At 40.2% G+C, this 12,686-nt stretch overlaps 1 protein-coding gene across 3 annotated transcripts in view; it reads right to left on the bottom strand.

Annotated features, from left to right (window-relative positions):
- Positions 1-12,686, bottom strand: part of ACO1 (aconitase 1) — a 93,282-nt gene that overhangs the window by 33,831 nt on the left and 46,765 nt on the right. For 2 of the 3 annotated variants that reach the window (XM_077475242.1, XM_077475243.1), the window contains exons 4-8: positions 9,375-9,512; positions 7,689-7,758; positions 6,113-6,296; positions 5,342-5,481; positions 4,225-4,396 (exon numbers count right to left, since the gene is read on the bottom strand). In XM_077475242.1, the coding sequence (XP_077331368.1) occupies positions 4,225-4,396; positions 5,342-5,481; positions 6,113-6,296; positions 7,689-7,758; positions 9,375-9,512 (704 nt within the window). The remainder of the gene's footprint in view (positions 1-4,224; positions 4,397-5,341; positions 5,482-6,112; positions 6,297-7,688; positions 7,759-9,374; positions 9,513-12,686) is intronic. The other variant, XM_077475245.1, reaches the window with a different exon arrangement.

Below are 12,686 nucleotides of genomic sequence, written 5' to 3'. Positions count from 1 at the left end.
TTGTTTTGTTTTTACATTTTTTTCACCAGGTGAATGGGTAGGGGTACATTGTACCCCATACTCATTCACATAGGGTGGAGGGCCGGTATCTGGGGGCCCCCGGATTCCGATAAGCCCCCCGCCTGCAGACCCTGACAACCAATGGCTAGGGTTATCGGGAAGAGGCCCTTGTCCTCATCAACATGGGGACAAGGTGCTTTGGGGTGGGGGGCGTAGGGCCCCCCCTTCCCCAAAGCACCCCCCATGATGAGGGCACGTGGCCCGGTACGGCTCAGGAGGGGGGGGGGGGCGCTCACTCATCCCCACCCCCTTTCCTGACCGGCCAGGCTGGGTGCTCGAATAAGGGTCTTATATGGACCTTGGGGGGGGGACCCCAATGCCGTTTTTTTCGGCGTAGGGCTTCCCCTTTAAGTCCATACCAGGTGACGGGGCCAGCGACGTGTCAATCTCGCCACCGAAGGCAGCGACATTGACTTCCTTTGCTAGTCCCAGCTACCTGGAGCCAAGTTCAAAATGAACGGACTTTCCTCCGTGTGTGGGCAAGTCCATTCATTTTCAAAAGTACGGTGGACTCCCGCCATAGTCCGGCAGACCTAGTGCATCGGAAAAGTCTGGCTGTGTATGGGCAGGTCCACTCATTCGGAAAGTCCGGCGGACTTTCCAGCAGTTTGTCCACCAGACTAAGTCTGCCGGATAGTCTGATCATGTGTACGCGGCATAAGAGTCAATGTTTTATTACTGTGGTTACAAAACAGTGTACGGAGACTGGGTGTATTTTCAATGGTGAATTAACCTATATTATAATGTCTTATTGAAAATTAATCGGTGACTAATTACGATACAAACATACTTTGTTCTTTCTGATATTCCATCAAAGAGTCTAAACGGTCAGGTTATACGTTTAGATGCTAAGGGCATATAAAAAGATGGACTAAAGAAGCTAAAATTCACATTTCATTCAAAACAATTTAGAAATTGTCTGTGTTCACACAGAAACACATAAAAAGCAAAAAGGTAATGGGTACTATTTATTCTCCAGAATTATTGGCTTTGAAACCACTTGCCGAACACCGCCTGTACATTTATGGCGACAGAATGGCACGGCTGTGTAAATGGGTGTACCTGTACGTCCCTTTAAATTTGCCGCCGTGCACACGCACCAGCCGTGAGTAGGATCGCTATTTTTTTGTTTATCGCGCAAAAAATAAAAACCGCAGAGGTGATCAAATACCACCAACAGAAAGCTCTATTTCTGGGGAAAAAAGGACGTCAATTTTGTTTGGGAGCCATGTCGCATGACCAAACAATTGTCAGTTAAAGCGACGCAGTGCCAAATTGCAAAAAGTGGTCTGGTCTTTGGCCAGTCAAATGATCCAGGGCTTAAGTGGTTAAAATGTTTCACCCCTTAGCATGCCACTAAACACTCTGAGCATCTTATGAATCTAAATGAGCAGTGGGATTGGTGGTATATGGCTGGCCTCTCCACAACATTTTTATCTACCAGTATTTAGCAACCCCCGTACCCTGGTATGCAAATATCAACTAGCTCCCTTGGCCAAGAACTGAGCACCGTCCCCTTCTGTGCTAAACTATTGGGCAGTGCAATAGCCCAAGTCACAGTGATTGTTAGGTTTCAAAGCACGCAAGGTGGGGCCAGGTGCTCAACCCTGAAACCTTGTTCATACTAGCATACCACAGCACACCAAAATTTCAGGCACCTGCCATGATATACTGGAAGAACAACATCACAAGGTGACACCAGCCATGTGCCACTATTGACCTTACAGGTAGCTTTTGTTCACTTTAGACTGGGTTATGTGCCAATTAAAATTAAACAGCAACCCTTTCAATAAAAAAATAAAAAAATAAAATAAAAAAAAAACACAATTTAATATGATGAAACTGGCTCTTAGTACCAGATATGCAATTGAAAAAAAATGTGACTTCATGTGTACAGTATCTTTCCTACTCTGATCATTTTACAGCTGAGTTGGTCTAAATTAGTGGTCTCCAAACTGCGGCCCTTTGGGCACTATTCCTCCTACTGACACCAACAATGGGGGCATAATTCTTGCCACTGACAAAAGGGCACTATTCCTCCCACTAAAGATGTGGTTTACTTCCACTGACACAAGGACATTTTCTATTCCCACTGGCCAAAGTCCTGCCCCCAAAAGTATTGAATGTATTAATTAGCTTGGATAATTATATTAAATTGTAATTTTTGCTTTTGTTATTATTTGATATTAGCTTGCATATCCCCTGAGGAAGCTATTGCGAAACATGTCGGGATAGATGACTGCAAGCTTCTTTCACCCTCCCTCCTTATTACGTGGACCGTTTTTCTTTGTTATTTTGTATTCGTGCAATGATTGCAAATGTGTAAATTTTAATAATTGATAATAAAACTGTTTTATGTATTAACTCTCCTTACTGTTCTACTTTCGGTATACTAGCACTATAAAAATCCCCTCTTCTATCTTCAAATAAATTTCTAATTGGGATGAGGTGCTGTCTGTATGGGTGCTGATGGAGGTTAGAGTCAAAAATATAAAATAACAACATGTATTAAAATTAACCTGTCAGGACATAATTCTGAAAGCTGAAATTGAGGATTTGCATTTTGAAGGTGCATGCTCCAGAACTTTGTCCTAGGTCCACAACTACTTTTTGCATCACAGACCTAGGACAAGCATGGGACATATGCATGTACCAGTTAAAATAAAATGGTGACTAGGTATCCAGATATCTCTATAATGTATAATCTGGGTGTCACGGTGTACCCTTAATGTGGAAGGTACAGAAAGAGAACAGGCATGGTTTAATGGCAGGAAACCACAATGGTTTCCACCCGTCACAGGCGGTACACAACTGTGTGGACCTCTGCTCACAGCTTAAGCCTAGAACCTTAACTGTGATTGCTGTTGGGCCACTCGCACTGAAGTAAGCTTTACTGGTAGAAAGCAGGCTGGCAGTCTCAGTGATCAACACAGCACTGTAATAAGGCAATAGTCACACAATGTGTTGATTGAATTAGTCATCTCAAACAGGGATGACAATGGTGAGTGGGGAAGTGGCTGCCTGTGGGGGATGTCAAACAGACGTATTTACTCAGTTCATCTCAGGAGAGCAAGGATGGTACAGGATCGGTTCCTTCCATGTAATTTGTTTGATAAATTAGTGTGATTAAAGTGAGGGTGAGACTGAGTACCTCATTCCCTTACTCCCTCTAGAACTCCTTTGGGGCTCTCCCTACCTTTTTGTGCCAAGATTGAGAGTGTTCAGGAGTTGAGGGGAATAGCACCAAGAGTCCTCCATGAGAAAGTACCCCAGGTGTGTGTTGAGGAGAAAAGCACCACAGAGTCTTCCGTGAGACAGTACCCCAGATGTGTTTTGAGGGGAATAGAACCACCAAGTCTTCCGTGAGACAGTACCCCAGGTGTGTAGTTTCAGTACTGTATTACATTCAAGGATTTTCCTGGTGCTTTTTATGACCAGTTAAAGTTCACTTTAACTTACTTATTTTTTTTAAATACCAGCTCCCCTATGTACCAATATAGCATTAATGTACTACTTTTGCAAAAATAAAACAGCTTTCCATTAATTCTACATACGCTTACCTCACTCTCTTGATGGCTGTTCAAAAACACTTATCCATTACTTCTGCCTTACTTCCTGGACAGACTTTAGGTCATGACACAGGAAGGAGTTGACCAGCTCACGGTAGATGATGCAGGGTGTGTTCTAATGAGATCAGCTGGTCAACTCCATCCTGTGTCATGACCTAAAGTCTGTCCAATAGATAAGTGTTTTTGAACAGCCATGGAGAGAGTGAAGTGTGTGTACAATAAATGGAAAGCGGTTTTATTTTTGCAAAAGAAGTACAGAAGAAGATTTACTGCTCACAGTCATTTATGGACTTTTTGGGACCCCAAGTAATAATTTGTAAAGCACTTATGTATATGTCATTTTGTTTGCCATTACCACAACGACTGATATGAGAACGAGCACGTGGGAGAGTTAGAAGGCGATTATATATTAAAGCTTTACTGAAATTCTCCATTTTAGTGGTGCCATAATGTAAGTATCAAGCAAGGTAGCTGTGCCCACAGGTGTTCTAAATTCTACTACATGCACAATGACCTGCAGGCAGAAGAGTATTCTGATGCAGATACATTTTTTAATGCAAAGAATATTCATAAAACTAAAAAGATGTACCCATACCGGTTTGCTGTAGATACTGTATGCTGATCAGGTCCACAGGAAAAAATGCAGCTGTGGCTCCATATTCTGGGCACATGTTGGCAATAGTGGCTCTGTCAGCAATAGAAAGCCGAGCAACACCCGGGCCAAAAAATTCCACAAACTTTCCCACAACGCCAACTTGACGAAGGTGCTGTAAAATAATAAAGCAGAATTTTCTTACATGAAATATATACAAAATATATGGGGAGTCAATACTGTCACAACAAGACAGAAAGGCTCAGTACTGACTGCCTTGTTCAAATCAAACAGAATACAACAAAACAAAACCATTAAATGTATTTCATATATCTCACAAGAACTCTGCAATCTAATTTCAAACTACCCTCTACAATCATTAAATAGATACTGTGTCATGCTCTTGGTTTAATATTCATTATACTTTATGGAGAACACAGCAGGAGCACTGAGACTTTTGCTGCAATTGCAATAATAAGACTCCATGGAACTTGAACAGAACCAGGAGAATGTTCCTCCTAGAGACATTGAAAAGTACAAGAAGCCAGAGCATGACTCAAACCACCAATATTCAATCTTATAAGATATTAGAAGGTGTGGAAGGACATATCTTCTGAGCCTGCATAGGTGATATTTTGGTTCATAATCTTAATTTTACAAGGCAAAGATGGCAAACTACATTTACATGTCATAAACTGGTTTAATTAAAAAAAAAAAAAAAAAAAAAAAGTGTCAACAATATGAATTAGTAAACGTTTCAGGATGTTCTTGCATTTCAAACTGCTATAACATAGTGGAAAGCAAGATTCTGAAACACTGACTTTTTCCTGTCTATAGATTCCACAGAGCAAACTCAATTTTTCTAGGTCTGCCTCCTAAGGCATCTGACATACAGCAACAGGCTGCACAACAAATGCAAAATGTGAAGGTGGGATGCAGTGGTCGTCTCAGTCGTGGCCTGAAACATCTATCTGAAAATACTAAGACTGCTACTCCACTCGTGGTTGTATACACCCAGCCCAAACCGAGATGATGTAATCAAAAGTGGTGTACTGTTCTCATCACTGTTCAAATAAGGAGTGGAAAAATAAAAAAAGGAAGCACATTTCTCCAAACATACCTTAGTTACTGTGAGTACAATGTCCGTGGAAGTGACCAAATGGTGAGGGGTTCCAACCAATTTGTAGCCAATTACTTCAGGAAGCACCATGCTTATTGGCTGGCCAAGCATAACTGCTTCAGCCTCAATGCCTCCAACACCTGAGTATATACAATTGACAAAGAGCATATAATAATTAGTAATATGAAAAAAACAAAACATCATACCTTCTGTCTCATAACAATAATGCTCAACAATAAAAGCTACAACCACCTGTACCTGAATAAAGAACAATGAGCTATAGTATTTAAGCACATGTCCAAACTTTTTTTTCCCCCAGTTTTGGCTAAAGCGGTTAAGTGCTGACTTTTTTTTTTACTGCCATCAGGGGATCCTTTAGAAAGATTTCTCCTCACTTCCTGTCCTGATGATAATGGTTTTACCAAACAAGCTGTAAAACGAAAGTTTGCAACAGGACACAGACAATCACAAAAAAAAAAAAAAAAAAAAAAGGTGGATGTGTCTGTGTTGCATTTGGAAGCTCTCTCTACGTCCTATTTAGTAAAACAGTCGTCAGCAGGACAGGAAGCCAGAGGAAATCTTTCTAACAGAGCACTGGATAGCATTATGGTGTTGGTTCTAATCCTTTAATTCATCTCACTCTTATCTAAAAACAAAGAAAAAATGTTTTGGCTGGATATACATTTCAAACAAACCCACCTCAATGCTTTAATTGGAAAACATTCTTTTGTATGAAAAGCATTAAATTGTCAAAGAAGCATTTTAACTCACCCCAACCAAGAACTCCAAGCCCATCGATCATTGTGGTGTGAGAGTCTGTTCCAACAAGACTGTCAGGGTAGTATAAGCCATCTTGGTGGAAGACTACTCTGGCTAGATACTCTAGATTGACTTGGTGAATGATACCAGAGCCAGGAGGGATGATCCTCATATTCTGAAAGGCCTGGGAACCCCACTGCAAGTTGAAGTGTTGGAAATTAAACAAGGCTTGCAACTAAAATAAAGCAGTATGCATTTCTTAAATGGGGAATTGTTGAACCAATTGTGTATAGAAGTGCTACTCATATGAAGCTTGCCACCCTCATTTTTGCCCAACACCACCCATCACACAAAGAATGAGAGAACAGCTTACATAATGAGGAATCATGGTAAATGGAAGATTTTATCAGATTCACACCTACTCATCTAGATACAGACATGAAGTACAGGACAAAAATTAAGGGTGTCAACCAATTAGCGGAGAAGTACTATCACTCTCCTAGAATTCCACTACGTGAGATTTTAAAGGTACTTTATAGGTCAAACATCGAATCCAATTTTTTATTGGGATGGTATTAAAACTTGTACATCCAAAAAACAGAGGGCTGACATAGTAAAACAACATCTAATTACGTGCATCCCTCCATAATCCCATAACACCAATAGACCAGAACATCAAACTTTTAATGTTGCTTGGTGATGGAATTGAGCTCAATGCTTTTCGTGAACACTTCTTCAGGAGCTGACATGTTTGCCAAGTTCATATTGTAGTGAAGTGACCATAAGCCAGCCAACAATAAAAACACATAAAAAAGTATTGCCTTTTATGTTCAAGGGAACATGAGGACCACCAACTGAGCCACTAAGCCACAAGGGGAGATGCCTTACTTCTTAGATCTGCTGCTCTACATCACCACACGTCAGTCAAAAGGCATGGGGATGTCTTTTTTTACTCTCAGCAATCCACTGCTGATAACTGTATATTGTATGTCATTAACGTTGTAAGAGGGTGGACAGCCATCAAAATCGCTCCTGAGGTCTTTGAATAACAGGGTATGAATGTCCTCTAAGTGGGCTCCAAGATCTTGTGGATCGAGACAGAGATACAAATGTCTGAACATGATGATATTTTGCACCCGTACAGATGCTGTAACAAGGCAGCTCACACTGCCAAGAATAGCCCACACCCTGTGTTTCAAGTATCCCATCAAACGCTCAAGATGGAGAATGCCATACTGGCAAGAAGTGGTCTCACATAGGAACAGTTAGGAGGTATGGGAACTAAGACCTATTCAGCCTATGATTTTTTTTCTTTTTTCCCCTCTTTCTCATAGCAACACACTCTTTATGGCAATTACACAATTTTTTTTTTTTTTTTTAATGCCACCTTAAACGTACACACATGGAGGGATCCCCTCTGCCAGCTACTGTAATCAGAGAGCTGCATATCCCACAGGTATTCAATCGGATAAGATGAAGTTACTGTTCAGCTGAGAATTTTTTGCAGATTCCTTTGATTTTAAAGTTGGAGTTTGATGGGTCAGCTGGGATCTATAATGCCTTACTTTCTGTTAATTGAGTAACTCACCTTCAAAAACTCAAATCGCTCTCGGTTCCTTTCAAATTCCAATTCCTGATTTTTTTGTAAACTGTCGTCCCTGAAAAACAGGGGATAAGAAGAAGGAGGTGTGCAGACAAAGATTTTTTTTTTTAATTTTCTTGTAGAAAATGCTTGGTGAATCTACTGAAAGAATATTACTTGTTTTTTTTGTTTTTTTATTGGGTCCTGTATAAAAAATGAATAAAACACAAGTTCTGAGGTATGAAAACTGAGAGATGAACAAGAAACATAGAATTGTTTAAGTAAGGTACTTTCAAAGGTTTACATGTGAAGTAGCCCATGTGAAATGTAATTGTTCTTTAGTATAGAGCTGTCAGGACTATGAAAGAGACTTCATGTTGCTATGAGTTTGTACATTTTGCAGTTGCTCTATGGCTGAACAAATAACGACATTGGGTCAAAAGCTTTGTTAATGCCTCCATATCCCTAAAGAAGCTCAGTTATTTAAATGGCTCATTTACACTTCCGTGTTTATAAGAAGACCGCATTTTAAATGCATTGCTTTTCCTCTTGCCCTAAATGATTCATTCACAATGCAGTCAGAACAAAGAACAGGAGAGAGCTTCTCAGACTAGAATATTGTTCTGGTCGGAGTTAAGTGTATCTATGATCAGTGGCGGCTGTTTTTTTTTTTGGGGGGGGTGGGGAGGGCTGGCCATCCAGCCCCACACAGGTCGCGGGCGGGCAGCGCTCCTACAGGTGGCTTCCATCGTGTCTCCTCTTCTGTATCACGGCAGCTTCTGTGTGTCTCCTCCCTCCCTCCCCCTAAGCGTCCATTAGGACCGCCTGTTCTTTTAGCCAATCAGGTGACAGGTCTCAGGACCCGCTTCCTGATTAGACCGGAGGAGAATCAGGGTGACAATAGGGAATATTAATTTGCTATTGTCATACAAGCGGGCGTGCTCTGCCCCCTGAGCCCACCCTTTTTTTAAGCTAATTAGAACCTCTGGCTCTAATCACGTGCTAAAAAAAAAACAAAAAACAACAAAAAACCACACCCCATTGGAATGCGTGTGTTCGGTGCCCCGCATATAGATTAGGGGGTCGGATGCATGGATTTGGGGGGGGCACCCCTGCGCCTTTTATGGATGGGCTGCCGCTGTCTACGATCCTTTTTATGTGCAAGTCTACACAGATTTAAAGTACAATAAACATGAATAGTGAACAAGTATCCCAAATGGCAACAGCTGCCAAAAGTGATTTCCCCGCTGTGTGGTGGATGTGGAAGAAAATCTCTCCCAACGAGACAAATATAGCAGTAACAACCCAAGTATGGTTACACCACCCAATTATTTTTCAAAACAAAAAGGATGGCCAGAGTTGCATATTTAACAAAAAAATAAATCAGTTCAGCTTATTTTTTATGCAGGACCCAAATTGTAGGAGTAGCTCAGTAGGCGATAAATAGGTTTTATAAAAGCTGGAACATGGCATACGGCCCAGAACTAAGGTAGATCCAACAAGTATAGGCAACAGCTTCAAAAGGAGATTGGAAAAAAGCTGGGAGATGTTTTCATGCATCATTTCCTCAGTTTTATTACGTGCATTCCTGACTTCATACAAAAAAAGAAGAATGAAAAAAAAATATATAAAATTGATGCATGCAAAAATATCATGCAAAAGGGAAAAGAGATAATTTTGGAACAGTCTCACCTCCTGTTGAAATCAACTTGAATAGAATGATCAATCACCAGATCTGCAGGACAAACAGGGTTGATTTTCTCGGGGTCACCTCCCAATCGCTTTACTGCATCCCGCATGGCTGCAAAATCCACCACTGCAGGCACACCTCTGAATTAGAACAGAAACACCTAAAATCAGTTATTTTACAGGAACCTCCATTCAACTGTATCACACAATAGGGGCCCTATGCAAACTTTAGTACATGGAACAAAAGAGTATAGAGTGAAAGGACTTGGTAAATAGACAGTAAGGCTCTCTACTGTATTTGGGGGGCATCCTGGTATGTGAATGACCAGCTTCTGTGTGGCTGACTCCTATCCACACCTTATCATAATTCACTATAGATTAGTGAGGCCACTTATGCGGGAGGTGCCAAACTATAGCTGGAAACCAGAAAGCTGGTCATGATTATGGTACAGAAGCACCCAGTTTAAAACTTAGGAGTCCATTTATAAAAAAAATAAAAAAAATGTGCCTGCCATTTTGGTCACTAGATGAAGTGGCTGTTCTTAATAATACACAACAGCAGCTGTTTCAGGGTGCTCTGCAGGCACAATTTTTAGTGCCGTAGCGCCTGCAAAGCTCCCCAGTGTGAAAGGGGTCTAATTAAAGGTGGGAGTTGCCGTATGCATACAGCAGCTCTAGCAGCTACTGCTGTCAAATAAAAGTTTGATTCAGGGTTTATCAATATTTCAGATGAAACGGATACAGAGGGGTTTATTTATTAAAAGGAAAATCCACTTTGCAATGCAAGTGCACTTGGAAGTGCAGTCGCTGTAGATTCAAGGGGGACAAGCAAGGAAAATGAAAAACAGCATTTTAGATTCCAGATTGGATGATAAAATCAGCAGAGCTTTCCCTCATTTCAGATCTACCCCTTGGATGTACAGCAACTTTACTTCCAAGTGCATTTGCAGTGCAAAGTGGATTTTCCTTTAGTAAATAACCCCCAAAGTAACATTGTTACTTTTGTTCTGTTTCATTCATCTGCAGATTAAAGATGTGCTTCCACCTGCAGATGATGCCATTACATTTGACTGTTTAACCCCTTATAACTCTTATTTTACCCTAATCAGCCCTAATTAACTCTCTCCTCCCTTCAACTATTGTTTTTGTGCTGTTTGTTCATTATTGTTTTGTGTCACATTTACAAAAGCACAATTTAACAAAAAAAAAACAAAAAAAAAAAAAAAAAAAACACTTTATTTCATTTGAAAATAATTTTGCAATGCTTTGTACGAGAATCCTAATTTTTGTATCATAATGGGACAAATTATAGAAATGTATACTTTCTTACCTACACGAACAACAACTTTTTTTTAAAAAAAATATATATATTTTTTTTTAACACTGCTCAAAAAATTTAGTTCTGTTATTTTTTTTGTCTAAGGTTTAGGAGAAAAATTATGTTTGCAAGACAATATTACTAAGAGAAAGTCTTGTTTGCCCTTGTTTTTTTCCCCATTTTGGAGAGCTTGTAAGGGTAATAAACCCTTGTCCGTTTTTCTGCCATCCCCAGTCCCATTGGTGAGATTTCCATTTATTTTCTGCCCCATAGCCAAAAGATGACACAAGGGGATATCCCTCCAAAGTGAGGGAATCCTATTAGGTTACCATTGGAAGATTTCCCCTCTTAGCCCTTGTACACACGGTCGGACATTCCGACCACAAAATCCGGCAGATTTTTTCCGACAGATTTTGTCCTAAACTGGTGTTGCATACCCACAGTCGCACAAAGTTGTCGGAAAATCCGATCGTTCGGAATGTGATGACATTCGTTCGTTACGGCGGGACTACGTTGGGGCTAGTAGCCAATAGCTTTGGTCTCGTAATTTGATCTGAGCGTGCATGCCACTTTGGCAGAATTCTCTACAAACGATTGGAAAAAGTCTGATCGGATTTTTCTGTTGGAAAATTTGAGATCCTGCTCTCAAGTCCGATAGAGCAAACACACGATCAGATTTTCAGACAATATAATCCGACCGGACCTTTTCCGTCAGAATTTCCAACCATGTGTACAAGGCATTAGTGTTCTGATGTCAACTTTGGGATTTTCTTTTACTTTCAAGAACAGTACAAATTGAGAGGATTAATGCCCCCTAATAAAGGCACAGACCACAATAAAAACCTGACAGGTGGTTCTAACCCTTCTCCACTCTATCCCAAAAAATAAATGAAAAAAAAATAAAAATGGGAAGGAAGGAAAAAAAAAAAGAATCCTAAGTAATGACAAAGCTACTGCCACATAAAAAAGGCCTATAGAACAAATATAAAATTGCTGTGGTTCAGGGACTGAGTGCAGAATACTTTTGAGTTGTCTATATTTATGTGGAATAAGCAACGCGGCTATTAGTATGTCATTTATATATGCAGCCTGAGCTCTGACACATTTACGGATCATTTCATAGGTCTCTGTATGCTTTTTGTCATCTCTAATAAGCTGTACTTCCACCAGCCTGTAGATTATAAATCATGTAATTTGTTTTTATACATTATAAAAAGAAAACAAAAATGTTATTTAAAAAAATTGCTCTAGTCTATGGGGGTGTACAGGTGTGAAAATTGAAGTGGTTAAAATAGATTTTGCTGAAACAAATATTTAGCACTTGGATGGAAGGAACTTTAAGTGGATAAATACTTTTACTCTTTTTCTCTACCATGTGCTTTATAGAAGTAAATGGGATTCCTATTTGTACAATTAGTGGTGTACTCAGTTGCCCACCATATACTATATATAGATCTGTGCCTCAATACAATCCTGTCTTGGAGGTCTACAGACAATTGCTTGGACTTCATGGCTTGGTTTGTGCTCTGACATGCACTGTTAACTGTGGGACCTTATATAGACCGGTGTGTGCCTTTCCATATCATGTCCAATCAACTGAATTTACCACAGGTGGACTCCAATTAAGTTGTAGAAACATCTCAGGAATGATCAGTGGAAACAGATACACCGGAGTTCAATTTTGAGTGTCATGGCAAAGGTTGCGAATACTTATGTACATGTGATATTTTATTTTTAAGAAATTTGCAAAGAATTCAAACAAGCTTCTTTTACGTTGTCATTATGGGGTATTGTTTGTAGAGTTTTGAGGAAAATAATGAATTTAATCCATTTTGGACGAAGGCTGTAACATAACAAAATGTGGAAAAACTGAAGCGCTGTGAATACTTTCAGGATAAGCACGTCTTGCTGCTTTGCGACAGGCGGCCAGGGAACAGTAAACATCAGCTGCCCCGTTTTTATGCCCCTCACAGGTAACCCGTCTGATGTCTCCATCA

Source organism: Lithobates pipiens, unplaced genomic scaffold (genome assembly GCF_037356315.1).
Source record: "Lithobates pipiens isolate NorthernLeopardFrog02 unplaced genomic scaffold, aLitPip1_a1.2 Scaffold_13, whole genome shotgun sequence".
Lineage (NCBI taxonomy): Eukaryota > Metazoa > Chordata > Amphibia > Anura > Ranidae > Lithobates > Lithobates pipiens.
This window is presented reverse-complemented; position numbering and strand designations above follow the sequence as displayed.